The sequence below is a fragment of the Harpia harpyja genome, chromosome 18 (assembly GCF_026419915.1).
Source record: "Harpia harpyja isolate bHarHar1 chromosome 18, bHarHar1 primary haplotype, whole genome shotgun sequence".
Lineage (NCBI taxonomy): Eukaryota > Metazoa > Chordata > Aves > Accipitriformes > Accipitridae > Harpia > Harpia harpyja.
In genome coordinates this window covers 16,459,348-16,475,635 of record NC_068957.1, presented here as the reverse complement: position 1 = coordinate 16,475,635, position 16,288 = coordinate 16,459,348, and the positions used below count along the sequence as shown (strand labels likewise).

Sequence of the window (16,288 nt, the reverse complement as noted above, 5' to 3'; positions counted from 1 at the left end):
CTATAATTCTGTGCTTTACATTTTTGTAACAACTAGCAAATTGTCAAATACTGAGATCTCAATATTTGGAAGTCTGTCTTGTCACAAGAACTTGGTTAACTGAGGATGGAACCAGATGGTCTCAGTTTTGTGGGGGCGTGGGATCTATGGGAACTGATGCCAGGGCTGGCTCTGACACACACCAGAAATCCACCTTTTCTAACGTGGGGGTATGCTCGATTCTGTTTTCTGACCTGGTCAAATTTCTGTGCTGTTATTTCTGGACTTCTGTGTATGGGAGTCCACAGAAAAATTGAGGATTTCAGGGGAATGTAAGCTCTCTTAAACTTAGACCCTTTGAAACACCATGTTAAGTCCTTCAATGTCTAACAGTCATTGCAACAAAAAAAAGTTAGATGCCTAAATGTTTTGCGGTACTGGGCTTGAGGACTTGATTTTCTGTGCATGTTATTTCTCCTGAATTGTTCTCCAGGGTTCTCATGCTTGCAAACTTTTTGCTCTATGTCCAGTTTTGTAGTATTTTATAGTCAATTAAGTTTTTACCAGAGCTTGGGAAGCAATTGCTTCAAAATTTCAAATTAAGTCAACTGCTTTCTTGAGAAAGTACCTTGGCTTTTGCATTTGGTTTGGTTTTTCAGGCTGTAATAACACTGTGCTGTGCTTGACCTTGCTTTTTTGAAAAGCTTTTTAGTATATTCTGGAATTTTTACTTCTGCTTTGTAACAAGCAATTACAATGAGTAATGTGAATGAGCAGCTCTGTGCAGTAGTCAAAGCCCAAGGAAGAAAATAGGGTTTATTTAAAACTCTCAACTTCATAAGAAGTTGCTTAGCTGTTTGACCAGTTATGGCTTTTAGCTGGTTCTGTGTATCTTTACTAGTTACTGGATTCACTGTACAGCCAGTCTTACATTTTCATCTGATATTTCCATTCCTCCCATTCGCTTCAGTGGGACTTCCCGAAGTAGCAGTTCCTTCTGTTGATGAGCTCCTGATTGACTGACTTCCATAGAGAATGGTTTCCACACCTCTCATAAGTACCATAGCATAAGTCAAACTTTTTTTGAAAATCAACACTTGAGTAACTGAAGTATTTAAGTGTTTAAATAGCATTATTGTACTTTAACACTGTCCAATTTTGACTATTTAAGTGGAATTGACTGTTGCATTTCATTCTGTTGAAGGATTATGTTTTGGCTCAGGACTGAAGAATCTCTAGAGTATATATTTTTATGACTGTGAAATCTTTGCAATACAATTTAGCCTGGTACATTGGTTGTTATCTTAGAGCACAATAAAATTGGTAATAGTACTTTTGGCAAGGAAAGTAACCTTTAAGAAAATATTTAATATGGTACCCTGATTTGGGGTGAGTGGTGGAATTTTAGTGAGCCAAACAAAGTGCACAATTTCATAAGCATAATGGAGAGTACTTGCAATCATAGTACGAAAAAGACCAACCCTGAGTGCAGTACAATTCCAGTGGTTTAATTAAAGTAGTATAAGATAAATTTTCTGCAAATTAGGGGGTGACTGGAAACGGCTGATGTTATGTTCATCGGTCATTAACAGTGTGTAATGTGTCAATAAATTTCTCAAATGTAAGTATTCCAGGAATATATTCAATTGCATAGATTTACAGTGTAACATAGTTATGATAATACATCAACTGGATGCGTGCTGGGCACTTGATAACTGGCATGCATTCTGCAATAGGTCTAAACACTTCATTGCAACCTGAATACCATGTACCAATGGTACGTAATCTGTACCTTTTTTGCTTTGATCTTTTGACTTCAAGCATGCCTTTTCTGTATGTGATAATGTCCTTCTCTCTGCTTACCTTGATATGGAGAAATTGCTGCATCGCTGTAGTTTGATGCCAGTAAATGTATTCCAAAGTAGTTTTTAAATACAATAACTGTATAGCAAGAGTTAAGATTTGTGGTACACTAAGTCAGCTGTTTGTTAAGAGGTCATTTTTCCATTGTTTTATTTTTATTATACAGCCTGAAAGAAATTTTAGAAGTAAGAATGCCCTGTTTCATTTACTTAATTTAAGGTATGCTGTTACTTCCATTATGCAGTTAATTTATGTAAATTAAAAATCCTAAAATGAAATGTACAGAAATTAGTTTGATACTGACTCTCAAAAACAGTCAAAAGAAGAAAAAATGTTTCTTAAGCATCAGAGAATGTTTATATCAAAAGATAATCAAATCAGCTAGCAATGTCCTATAGAACAATTTGACTTCTAATACAAAAATAATTTCCATGTATATATTGCGCGGATATTTTATAATAGAACTCCTGACAGTCTGCCACACATTCATCTTCTAGGTAGGACCTGATTACAGAATTAGCATTCCTGGAGATGAAGAGTTAGATTTGGAACCTTTGACTGTATCAAGGTGTTTCAGGATGTGTGAATGAAGACTTTTGATGACTGCAGATCTTAACTCTAGGGCAAGTTAGATTGGTTTCTAGTGAATTAAAAAAATCTCCTATTCCCATACTCATTAGACTTTTCTGTTGTCTGGTATTAAAGGGCAACAATCAGATTGAGTTATACAGTATTAAAATCTTGTAATCTCTGTCACGACCAGAAGGTCATTTGAAGGTTTTTGAATTCTTAGGCTGCAATCAGGTCATAGTCCTCCATCTTTATAATCTTTTTTAAAATAACCATGAGATTCAGAAGCTTAAATTCTTCTGGCATTACAAATATAATGAGAATCACAAAGTTATGGAAATTGTCAACATTGAGTAGGACTGACATGCACAGAGACTAGAAAGCATGTGTAAATGAAGCTTGGATTAGAATAAGGATGGAATGCAAAAAAGCTGCAATTCTCAGCAAGAAGCATTTGAAAATTGACTTGCTTTGCATATGTACCATAGCTTGATGAAATGAATCGGCTGGGTTCACTGGAGACCTGCTTTAAGTTATGTCCCATCTTTCCCATCTTTTTTCCTCCCTCTGCCTTGGATCCCAAGTGACCTCAGAAATTTAGGAACCAAAGATGTAACAAAGGTAGATGCAGCAACAGTGTAAAAGAGATGGTTACCAAGATATGGCCACTCGGGTATTGAATTAAATTAGGGTATGATCCATGCTGCTAAAGTATTTCATGTAATGGGTATTTCTAGGGGAAATCCTCCTAGGTTAATTATTAAAAAAAAAAAAAACAAACCCCCAAAAAACCAAAAAACAAAAACCCCGTGTGTGTGTATATATATATATAAAATCACTCTCTTTGTCTTATTTTTGACATGTATTTAGTTTTGAATATATTCTGTAAGAGCACCACCTTGACTTATTAAAGACCCAATTTTGTTCGTTTCTAAGGAATATATTCATGGGATTGAACACCGTAAATAAATTATTTGAAATTGTGGCATTGGAGAGGTAGCTATGCTATTCTCTTTGGCTGCATTATCACAATACAATTACAATAATATTAGAAAATGTCTAATGGCGAAACCTACTTTTCATTATTCTCTGTAACCTTGGGCTGGTCACCTCTCCCTTAACTTTCTACATTTTTTTCTTACAAAGATGTTTGCAGAGCTTTTCAAAGATGAAGTGCTGTATAATTGCTATGTATCATCATTGTATAATGTATTTGACATAATTAATATATGCCATCTGCTTGTTACTTGTCTCGTTTCTTTCTTCAAAATAAGGAATACATTGGATCTCCCCTTGCAGTCATGAATATATACATCACATTGAATATTTATTTGCTCATGTGTAAATCACCTTGAGCATTGCAAAATAATGAAATATTGCTGATTCTGTAGTATTCTTTAAATTCTACATTATCATTTAGGCACCAAATTAAGAAAGTGTTTTGATTCCTCTTTCTGTTTACTTAATAGGTTTCATTGGAAAACTGTGTTGAGGTTGGGCGAATTGCCAACACATACAATCTCACAGAAGTGGATAAATATGTTAATAATTTTATCCTGAAGAACTTCCCTGCATTACTAAGTACTGGTGAATTTGTGAAACTCCCCTTTGAACGTCTTGCCTTTGTGCTTTCAAGTAATAGCCTTAAGCACTGCACTGAACTTGAACTCTTCAAGGCGGCTTGTCGCTGGCTACGGTATGAGGAGCCTCGGATGGAGTACGCCGCAAAGCTAATGAAGAACATCAGGTTTCCGCTGATGACGCCCCAGGATCTTATTAACTATGTTCAAACGGTGGACTTCATGAGAACTGACAATACTTGTGTAAACTTGCTTTTGGAAGCCAGCAATTACCAAATGATGCCATACATGCAACCGGTTATGCAGTCGGAGAGGACGGCCATTCGATCGGACAGTACTCACTTGGTGACGTTGGGGGGAGTGCTGAGGCAGCAGCTGGTTGTCAGCAAGGAGTTACGGATGTATGACGAAAAAGCCCACGAATGGAAATCCTTAGCTCCCATGGATGCACCAAGGTACCAGCATGGCATCGCTGTGATTGGAAACTTTCTTTACGTAGTTGGGGGCCAGAGCAATTATGACACGAAAGGAAAGACGGCGGTTGACACGGTCTTTAGGTTTGATCCTCGCTACAACAAGTGGATGCAAGTCGCATCTTTAAATGAGAAGCGCACCTTCTTCCACCTAAGTGCCCTCAAAGGACATTTGTACGCAGTCGGTGGTCGAAATGCAGCGGGTGAGCTAGGTGAGTGTTTCTGCAGAAGCACGGCTTTTAGGCCTTGAAATACTGTCCTGCCCTGTGAATGGGTGGAGAGGAAACAAGTTGAAGTTGTTGGCGTGCAGCTTCTTTCTGGAAATACTGCAAATGATAGAGAAATTTATCTGGATAGTATGAGCAGTTAATTAAAGGGCTTCCACAAAAAAAAATGTGTATTGATACATAATATCCAACGTCTTTACCATCAAACATGAAGTAAGCATGTGTGTCTACCTGTTTAAACCTGTGTGTATATATATAAGCGCAACTATATAAAAAAAAAATCCTTACTTAAGCTGAGAAACCAAACCCACTCTTTTCACTCTTAAGGGATACATGACTTTCTGACTGAAACTCACTGTTGAATGAAGCTTGCGTTTTAAAAGATGCAAATTTTCTGAATAGTCATTTTGAAATACTAATAATTTTTTTTAAAGGTAGGCTAATGACCGAGTGATTTGTTTCACTCGCAGATCGGTGAGATCCAGATGTCCTGACATTCTGGACTTTTTAATTACTAAAAATGTTATATTTTGCCTGTGATCTCTGATCTTCTAACTACACAGTTAACTTATTTATATGAATGACTCTGTGCTGCTGCCTCCTTTTTCGCCCCTTGCAAATGATGATTCATTTTAGTTAACCAAAAAAAGAAATAATCCATTTCAGGGAAATAAGATGGTTGGAGACAAAGCATAAATACATGGTAACTTTTAATTTAACAAAAGTCTATAGAGGATGGCTGGTATTAATCCACTGCATTTTCCAAAGACATAGTGGTTAGCATTTGCAGTCAAGTCTGGGAGCGTACACTCAATTGTAAATTTGTCTGTGCTTTAAAATTGAAATGTTACTGTGATTATGCTTGGAATTTTAGCATAATATTATATCTAAACCAGATGTAACATTTCATTATTTTGTTTGCTGCTTTCAGCCCAATACTTAACCGTGTCTTGTCAAGTCTTTGTGGCAGTATCTCTTGCTGCTAAGATTTGCTTTTTAGAAATGCACTGGTATCTTTTAAGTGCAGTGAGAAACATGTTTAATTGAAACAATACAAAACCTAATTTGTGCTGCAGCATCTGTAATTTTTTTAATGAATACATCTCAGTCATTCACATACACACTTTGTTTCATGATCAGACTTCCTTAGGAAACATGTAGTACATTGCTTCCACTACACAAAACTGGGCTGGTTTTGCTAGAATTTTAAAATCCATTCTAATATTTGATGAAATGAGACATTTAAAAATGCCATCTGTTTCCAAACAACATAGGAAACTGTTTTCCAGTAACTTGTTTTCCCTAGACAGCCATTTTCTGATGCAGATCCAGAGGTTTTCAGGGTTTTTCTTACATGCCACTTTATCTATCTGAAAATACATTCTAAAAGCAAGCTTAATACCCTGCAAAAGACCAAATGTACAAACTAACCTGTATTGATCTTTACCTTGAGTATCAGAAAACCTGACCTTCACTGAGCTGTTTTCTAATGGTATGAATTAATAGCAGATAATCAAATTGCTGTACTTGTATACTGTACCATCTAAACAGAGCAGGGTTGTAAGAATGTCAGTGAAAAAGTTGCAAGTCTAGCAAAATCAATATGAAATAATACTGTCACTAAGCCAGTGCAACCTGTGTGTACAGCAGGCTTTAAGTGCAGTGTTTTTCTTAAATTAGATCAAGCAGTACTGTTCTGCTGACCTCAACTCTTCTGCAGCTTTAATTAAAATACAAAATCTTTCACCTGTCTAAAATGCTTCTGTAAGGATATCATTAAAATGCTGCAATGATTTCCATTCAGACCTGAAAAATGTCATTGGATCATTCTGCGGGAAGAGCACTCTATAAATGCTAAATATTGTAACCGTCTGATGCTTTGATTTGGGGCTTCAGTTTCTTTTCTTGTTAATTGTGAGGCAAGTAACTTCATTTTCATGTTTCTTTCATAAACCTTGACAGCTGAAAGATGAAATCCAGCTTAAACTTCCCATTCTTTTCAGATAAGAAAAACTTCCAAACTTTTCATAGAAGGTCAAATGTGTGTTGGACAGGTATTAAAGAAGTTGCCCTTGAGTTCAAACTAATTTCAATCTGTTGTTAGAGAGGAAAAATTCCCAAAAGCTAAATTCAGCTTTCCAGGAGATCAGCTCTAATGGAAAAGGGCCAAAGGATTAAAATTACTAAAATGAATTTCTTTATTATTTTTTCTCTTGACATTCATTGGAATAAAAATTACACTTTTTTTGAGGCTTTTTATCAAGCCTTCCCAAAACAGTTTTCAGATGTTTAATCTTCTGAGAACTTTGTAAATATGATTTCCTACCTCAGTAGTATGTGCTTTAGCAGTAATAAACAGCTACTGTTTTAACAGCGTGCTACTGAGAAAAGTTTGGTTCATTGGTAAGGATGAGTGAATTTGCATGTGGTACATGGATCGGAATGTGGTAAATGTATCTTTGAAGTGTACTGAATTACGAAATTATAATTCAGATTTTTCAACGCTGTGACAACTTGGGGCTGCGCAGAAGCTCACACCGCTCCTAGAAGGATTGTGCATAATTCTGGTTGGTTCTTTTAAAATGTCAAAGCAGGCACCTGCCAAAGATATTCCTAGAAGGCAGGGAGATGAGCACTCCGGCACAAGGATGAGACCAGCCTGGAGAGGGCAGGTGTGCAAAAGGCAAGACCTTTGGAAAAGGAGACAAAAGGAAAACTAGATGTGGTTCACAGAGATACTCATGAAGCAAAGCTCATTGGCAGTTTCCAGCTGTGCTGTTGTGCAGAGCACTGGATACTGTTTTGTTTTCTCAGACAAGTAGATTTTTGTAGCTCTTTTTTGAAATAGTTCGGTCGTGGTGCTTGATGGTGATGGCAGAAGCTGTGCCTTTAAGTATGAGAAAACTTGTGTAGTTAGGTACTTTCCAGATACTTCAGGCTCTGCTGTTGATAGGCTTGAGTGGAGTTTGAGATTTTTATATATGGGCTTTTCCTAAGCACTTTAGAGGATGTTGGGTTGTGAATAAACCACAGATTCATTGATACCTTCATCATCATGCCGCAATAAAGACAGAAAGAGAAGACGCCTAGTCCAGGGCAGGACAGTTACGTGTTCTTCTGACCCCTTGCCCAAAAAGTGGGAAGGTATTTATTTTCCAGGTGCCCTCTATGATGCTTAACCCTCAATTCAAACAACTCCTTGTTTATGTAAAAACTTCTCTGGTGAGTCTATATAATAGATATATACTTTAAATGTTGTTGGTTAAGAAGAAAAATATGCATCATTATCCAGCTGGGCTGTTTGCTGTCTGTCTAGTACTGTGTGAACACACCAAGGTGGGAACTGGAGGACCTCTTGCATAGGAGCTTATGTTGAAGTGACTCCTTGCAATGCTAAGGACAAAATTACTCAGGGCTCTGTTTAACCAAGTCAGCTTTGAGATCTACAGAAGCGAGCTGTATTATGGGAATAATGTAACAAAATTAAGATCCTGGGGTTTGGGACATCACGCACAGGTTGCTAAGTGCTGCTGTAATAAACCTCAAGAAGCATCAGAAGCTACTGATGGAGAAGTGGTAAATATCTGTATACTCCTCAAATAGCATCACAGATGGCACTATAAAATGAGTGCAGACTGAGCATCCCTTGGGACTGCCAAAGCTTTGTGTCTTTTTGAGATTGTTTAATTCTATTAAAATGAGGCCTGTCTTCCCTGGGTTATGGTAATGAACAGATCAAAAGTTCCACTGTTAAACATAAATAAAGCCTGATTTGAATCATTCATGCTGTTAAGAGAATGAATCCTTCAGTTGCATGCTATATAGGATATATGCTTAGGTTCAGTAAAGTAGCAGTTTTTGAGTGTGTTGCGAACTGTGCTGTCTGGAGATGATGTATAGAACACCCTGATGCCTCTCTTAAATTGATGGGCACCTTTAATAGCTGAAATTTTGAATATTGTTTTTCCTTTTCAGTGCAGAGGGAGATCTTGTTAAGAGAGAGAAGTGGAATGACCTTGCAAGGAAACAGGGAAACAACTACTCAGAACAACCAAATGGAACAGTAGGGTTTTTTTCAGCTGGGAAATAATTATCTTTGTTTTAGAGCATGGTAGATTTGAGATTTGAGTTGGAATGATTTGTCTGAAATACTGTCAAACAGTACTTCAGTTCTACTGGTGATGTTCAAGACAGTTTTGAAGCCACATCAGAAAGTGAGGGATCTTGGACTCAACAGCGTCCTTTCTCAGATAACTGAAGGTGATAGTGATGGCAGTAATGTCTACCAATTTCTGCATGTTTTATCTTCTCTTGCTAAAGTGGTCTTTTGGCTATGGTTTCTCTCTTAAACGCAATCGGTAGTACAGAGTGAGATAAACAGTTGCCCAGCATTGAACATCATGTTAATCTCGTTGCTGCTGGCTTTGCAATTGTTTTGAACATACTCTGCTCTTCCTGTCCTTATAGTGTATTAGAAATTTAAGTTCCTCACCTCAGCACAGAGTGGAAGTGCAATGGGAAAGAGGATGCCTTTGTTTTTGTGAAAGCAAGTAGAATGATGATTTTGGTGCAGCATAGCAGTGAACAGCAGGTCGGAAGGGTCTGCTGTCAGGGTAGAACTGGGACAGCTATAATTACTTGCATGTCAAATCTGTTTTTCTCTGTTCTTGAAATTTCTGCACATCTTTGTTTTCTTCTGATTGCTAAATAGAGCGGAGTAAAAGGAGCTTGCCTTTTTAGAAAAGAATATTGGAATGGATGAATACATTTATAGAAGAAAGAGCATGGGTTTATTTGGGGATTGGGCAAATACTGCATGTGGTGTCAGGATGGCAGTATGCAGAAATACAACCCATAGATTTAATTTTAGGTGTAATTTGTGGAATCAATTCTCTGTGCCTATACCTTTATTTGGGCAAGAGGCTGTCCAGTCTTCACTGGCTTTATGGCTGTGTAAGTCCTTGATGGATATACGAAGTCTGCAGCATGTCAAATAGGAAAAATACCCAAATTTTTTAAGATTATTTTTTTGACTTTATTAAAAAAAAAAAAAAAAAAAAGAAATCAAGCCTGACTTTAAAAATATTCATTGTAGAGGAATGCTTGAATGTCATTTTGTACCCTCCCTTATGCAGACTTTTATCTACCTGTACATGTGTGTAATGTGAAAGGCAGCTCAAGACTCATTTCAAATGGCTGAGGTAGGAAATGCAGTAAGAAAAGGCTAGATGGTAGGAAAAGTGTTTAGTGAAGGACGTGATCTCTTAGAGTAAACTTGGGAACTTGCTCATATTGGGCAGGCTTTTTAAGTCATGAATTTGACAGGGTAACAATAGTGTGTAGACACACTTCAGTTACTTTGCATCAGTTTTTTTATTTTTTGTCCATTGTACAAAGCCCTGAGATGGCTGGCATAACTGGGAGTCCATGTGCAAGGCACTCTTACAAAACCAGAAGCATTTCAGGCTTTGATTATAATTTTTAAACAGTTTCAAGAATATGAAATTGATTTGCAGGTATGAAATTATTAATGTATATAATTCATTTTGAAAGAAACAGGAATTTAATGTGTTTTGCCTTATATCATGAACTTAATGTTCTGGACCAGCACTTTTTTGTATTTCTTAAATTTAAATTTCAGCTCCTGGCTGAGGAAAAGCTGAAGAAAATCCAGAGTGCTATAACAATTTAGCAATTCTTATGTGCAATATAGATTTTTTTAATTATTTTATTTTTTATTTTTAACCTTAGATGATGCTGAACTGGTTGTCAAACAGTATTCCTGACACTGGAACCAGAAGCTTCTATTTTGAGTGTGTCTGCTTGAGATACTAATTGCATGGAATTACAAAATATCATTCTGTTCTGCAACAATAAGGAGGTTGTACATTTTACAGCAGCTAAAAGATGATTCAGAAGGTCACTGTAATGTGCTCTTTGCTAAATTTTTCCATGACTAGGGATTTTTTAGTGGTAGTCTGAGACCATAGCTATACCTTATTCTTCCAAAACGCCCCAAAGGATTTTTTTTAAAAGGCAGATTTGGAGTTAGGGTGAGGTACCTTGTAGTCACTGTATGAGTGTTACTGATTGATGTACTTTACTGGCCTGGCCAGTACTGCTAATTCTGCAGGCTTATACTAACACTAACTAGTTTCTGCCTTTTAAAATGGCAAGATTCTCAGATTCTATTTTTTTTTTTTTGTCTCTTTCAATTGATGTGTAATCCTGAACTGTAAGTCACCATCCCTGATTCCATACAGCTGGCTCAGATTTTCTACCCTTGATTGAATAAAAAGCTTGTTCTAGAGCAAGTAAAATGTCACTTTCAAAGACAGATTCAATTTTGTACGCATAGTTCATAAACATCTCAGAGAGATTAAGCATTGTATAACAAGCATTAGAATCTGATTCTTAATTTTAATTATTTAAAACAAGATTTAATTTGTCTTTAAGATAACACAATTATCAATAATTGCTTTGTGCATCATAAGGTCACTATATTACCAGGTTTTTCAGGATCTCTTACCTCTCTGGTCATATTGTACTATTCAAGCTGCCAATCTCTACAGCTTGCTCAGATCCATTATTAAATCTGTTTTCTATTTCTATCCTCTGTGCTTATTGCATAGCCCTTTTCCTGCAACCCCGCATCTCTTCCATCTCACTTCGAAGAGAGGATTCTTTCTCAGAAATGCTTTCTGCAAGGACGTCTGGCTCTGGGGTTCTTTTTAACTTAGTACTAACCTCAGCGATTTCTGATATGATAAATCGTTTGATCATTTTAACACTCCAATTCACAAAGAAAACTCCACAAATGGAGCTGTGTATCGACACAGGCACTGCTTCTCTCTATTCGAGATTCAGTGATGTTTCATCTTCTTGGTTTTTTTTTAAGCTTGGCTTTTGCAAACTGTTTGAATTTGTGACTTGCATATGCTGTGCTGTATGTTGCTGTGCAAGTACTTAATAAAACATGGCAATACAACAGTTGCTGTCCTCTTCTGAGGGCATAGGACCATTTCAATGTGAAATACCAAGAAGAAAATCTAGCCTGATTTTCTGCATGGGTGGGATGTTGCTGAAGACATGGGTCTGTTCTGGTTGCCAGATCCTCTTTGAGATAGGTTTTAAGTTTATTCCCTATCTCTTCCACAGCAGACACTGAAGGGAGTTGTACAAGAGGAAAGGGTAGAAGAGCTGAATTCACCCAGCTTTGCCATTTTCTCTGATGTCCCACAGCTGTACTTCTGGCAGGGTTCATGAGCTGGGGCAGGTTGTGTCTCAAGCAGGACTGGGAACGAGACAAGCGGAAGGCAAGAATGCAAGAGGGTTTTTTTCTTCCTTTTTGTTCCTCTGGGATGAAGCTTGAGGTTTTTGTGTATTGTCTCTCGACATGGTGCTTGGTAATTCCCCTGACGCTTTCTCAGCTGAACAGTGTTTCTCATTGATACTTCCTCTGTTCATGAATATATTACTGCCACTGCGACTGTACTCAAAACCAAATTGCCATGCTAGCTTCAACATTTTCATATTCTCATTTGTTTTAAACAGCCACTGTGGAATGTTACAATCCCAGAATGAATGAATGGAGCTATGTCGCAAAAATGAATGAACCCCACTATGGTCATGCTGGAACTGTGTATGGGGGATTAATGTATATTTCAGGTAAATAATTCCTATGATCTTATCTCTATGAAACAATTACTTATCTAACTTGTCCTATTTCAGTGGGAGACAATATAAATTAGTCTCTGGTTGCAGTAGATATGCTGTGGTATAAGCAGTCATGCAATTTCATATGAAGCCAGTCAAATATTGCAGAGCCTGGGAAAATTATTTTAGATAATATTGTGCATTTACATAGTAAATGACAGCTCTGAATTCCAAAGCAGCTATTCACTTTAACTGTCAAAATACATTTTTCTGTGTCAACACCACCTATACACATTTATATAGCAATAACCGTTAAACACATCTTCTTTGATACATTTTGGAAAGCATTGGAAATTGTAATCCTTTAAAGAACAACATCTACCTTCATTGAGCTAATGGAAAGGGATAAGTACTTTCACCAGTCTTTCATTTGTAATATGCTCAGTCCTATATGTCACCAAGGTTATAGTTTCATTCCATTTTTTTTTTCCCAAGCTGGGGGCAATAGGTTTTCTGAAAATCTGGTATCTGCTCAATTTTTAAAGATGATTCAATTTGTCTGTCAGTGATCTCTACAGAGATCACAGACCTATGTATGTTCTCCTACTGCAATTTTAAGGGACGTCGTCTAAGAACTAAGCTGAAATGCAGGGCAGGAGGTGGGACAAGGTTGCTTAGCTGTAAAGAACTGGTGGGGAGATGCACTGGAGCAGATTGATTCTCAGGGTATTTTGAATCAGGGGGCCTTATGCCAGTAGACTAGGAAGGATTTGTTTTAAAATTTACCATAAGGTACAGCTTCTTATTTTTATATGAGCGAGCCCATTAAGCTAGCTTCTAATCATTGTGTTGCTATTTCTACTTTTTTGCCCATTTTGCTTGTTTTACTGCAGGTGGCACGTGTATATGCTCCCTGCTGTGTTTTTTCATGTAGATGCTGTGTATTTCCCACAGCTTTTTCTTTTCCTCCTGTTCTCTCAGATATCCCAGTGAGTCTAGGCAGTTTTGGGGTTGAAAATGTGAAGATTGGTTCCTTTGTCATTAAAGCCTCTTCTCTCTGACAGGCTCCCAAGCACTGCCACTACTATGGCTGTCATTAAGTGTCAGGGCTGGACAGTCTTCCTAAGTTTTCTGTATTTAATTCTTACTGCCCAGCTGAAGAATTAAGTACTTTCTTACATAACTCCTGTAGATGCCATGCCATCTCTGTCTGCTAATTATCCAAGCGTGATAATTCGGTGTTGAATGGTTAGCCCAGCAGGAGGTTCTTCAGTAGCAGTGTGTTCTCTGCATATTTTTAGCACCTCAAATATAGTTGCATTTTGGTCTTAAACTGTAGCTAATAAGCCTACATTGTCTGAAATTGGTGTGACTGCTTTCTGACCTGCCTAGTGACCTTGCGGAAAGGTGGGACATTTCATCCACTGATGGGAAATCGTCCTGTGATTTCCCCTGAAGCCTCCCTAACTGCTTTTGCAGGGAACCATGGAGAAGGTAAACAGAGACAGAACCATAGGCATCTATTAACAGAAGAATACTTGAAATCTGTGTCCTCTCTCTCTTCAGTTCAAGTTGATGAAAAAAGTTTTCTGAAGAAAATTCTGCTATGTGATAAGACCGCTTAAAACACAATAGCACAGTATCAAAATTTGAAAGGGAAACAGATTCCTGTTTTCTTGATGGTGAGAAACAAAACTAGCAAACTGAACAAATGTAAGCAAAGAAATAATTTTGCCAAAATGAAGCATAGGTAACAATTTTTTGTTCTTTTAATATGCCAGTATCATCTTACATAACGAAGTACTGTATAAGACGTGGCTTCTTTCCATATTCAGATTTAAAGGAACAAGGTACATTAAAAATGTCATTTGAAATGGAGTACATGTGATAGTAATCTAAGCTAAAGTAAAGAAGTTTTAAGGAAGATGGAATTAATTCACTAAAATGTTTTTGGTTTTTTTTTCTTATTTAATGCTTATTAGGGTAAGCTCTATTCTAACATGTGTTTTATTTCTCTAGGGGGAATTACCCATGATACTTTCCAAAAGGAACTTATGTGTTTTGACCCTGACACAGACAAATGGACTCAGAAAGCTCCGATGACAACAGTCAGAGGTCTGCATTGCATGTGTACTGTAGGAGACAAGCTATATGTTATTGGTGGCAACCACTTTAGAGGAACAAGTGATTATGATGATGTTCTAAGCTGTGAATATTACTCACCAACTCTAGACCAGTGGACTCCAATTGCTGCCATGTTACGTGGGCAAAGTGATGTTGGGGTTGCTGTCTTTGAAAATAAAATCTATGTTGTTGGAGGATATTCTTGGAATAATCGGTGTATGGTGGAAATAGTTCAGAAATATGATCCAGAAAAAGATGAGTGGCATAAAGTATTTGACCTTCCAGAATCACTTGGTGGCATTCGAGCCTGCACTCTTACTGTTTTCCCACCGGAGGACAATACAGGGTCACCATCTAGAGAATCTCCTCTTTCAGCACCTTAGAAACATCCCTTGACTTATGATGTTGTAGTAACACCTTTGCACTGCATCATGGAGTCTATTATTTTTCTTCAGTAGTTTCTGTTAGGCTTAGCCTACAGCATTTCGTACAATTACTGGAAAAAAAAAAAGACTTTGACATTACTTGTGCTGTTTGTTTGGCCTAGAATGTTTGTCAAGTGGTTAACAAAAAAAGATGTACTCACCCGAGCCAAATGTTTAACAAATGAGAAGATACTGTCTATAAAATGTATGAACTAGGTACGTTATAAATGTTGTGTATTGGGTGTGAGGTACCTTATAGCTTACATTTGGAAGCCCAATGAGTCAAATTTGAAGACTGTATTGAACACATTCTTTCACTAAATTTCATAGTTGAAATCCTTTTTCCTTTCATTTTTGACTGCAGATTACAAGGGGAGGTAGACCACATCAATGTGAACTATGACAGAAGGTTGCCAAGGGGCCTGCGCTACCTCCCTCTTTTCACAGAGTATTTTTGACATATCTGTTTACCCACCTGACTTTGTGGGTGCTTTCAGAGCATATGAAGTTTCTTAGGCAGTGGGGAGAAATAAAATAATTTTAAAATATTAGCACTATACAGGAAGCGGACCTTGTAGAGGCCGGGAGTTTTTTTTATAACATATATCGAGTGTTTTTCCTGAGTCAGTTGAGTGATGCTTCAAACAAAAGACTTAAAACGTTTGGGTTTTTTAATTCGGGTTTTTTCAGGAATTGGCTTCCGCTTGCATGGGAGCACGCACTATTAACAAATGGGAATTCAGTGCAGTTGTATATTCTGTTGTATGCCTGTACTGAATATAGGTAGATAAGGGCTAGAAACATTAACTTAAGCCACTGAATTTGACCAAATCGTTCCATCAGATCAAATTTAATCTACCTTTTCTCCTTTGCTGTTGAGATAACTTGCATAATGTGTCCTCTGTATAGTCTCAGTTAATAGGGTTATTTAGCACAAAGTGCAGCTTCAGCGAGAGAGCTGCTTTTGCTCAGTGAACTTGGACTACCACGTTTTACCTTCTTTTGTTCAATAAAACTTTTAACTGCAGTTATTCAGTCTAAGCTACCTCATTAATGTATTTGGTTTTCTTGCTCTGCCTCGCTGTCTCCAGGATACGCATTACGTATATCTGTGTGGGTAGATTAATTTGCTAGGAAACCAATGCAGAAGTGATCATGAATGGGTATTTTTGACCTACTTTTAAGAAACTGTTTTGGCCTGATGTGTTCATTTTATTGTTAAGGACTGACAAAAGAACAAATGGTCTTAATTTTTTTTTTTCTTGGAGAACTACTGCTTATGTGTGCAGCCATGCAAATTTACAGAAATCTTTATCTGCTCCAAAATACAGTGCACTGCTGACAAATCGCAGCTCTGAGTGCTTATAGAAGGCTAATAACCATCATGCTTC

The 16,288-nt window shown here is 37.3% G+C and overlaps 1 protein-coding gene across 13 annotated transcripts in view; it reads left to right on the top strand.

Moving 5' to 3' along the window:
• Window positions 1-15,924, top strand: part of KLHL13 (kelch like family member 13) — an 87,432-nt gene extending 71,508 nt beyond the window's left edge. For all 13 annotated transcript variants that reach the window (XM_052813402.1, XM_052813405.1, XM_052813404.1 and 10 more), the window contains 3 exons: window positions 3,882-4,677; window positions 12,247-12,360; window positions 14,368-15,924. In XM_052813402.1, coding sequence (XP_052669362.1) covers window positions 3,882-4,677; window positions 12,247-12,360; window positions 14,368-14,855 — 1,398 coding nt within the window. In that variant the 3' untranslated portion in view covers window positions 14,856-15,924. The remainder of the gene's footprint in view (window positions 1-3,881; window positions 4,678-12,246; window positions 12,361-14,367) is intronic.
• The last annotated feature ends 364 nt before the right edge of the window (window positions 15,925-16,288 follow it).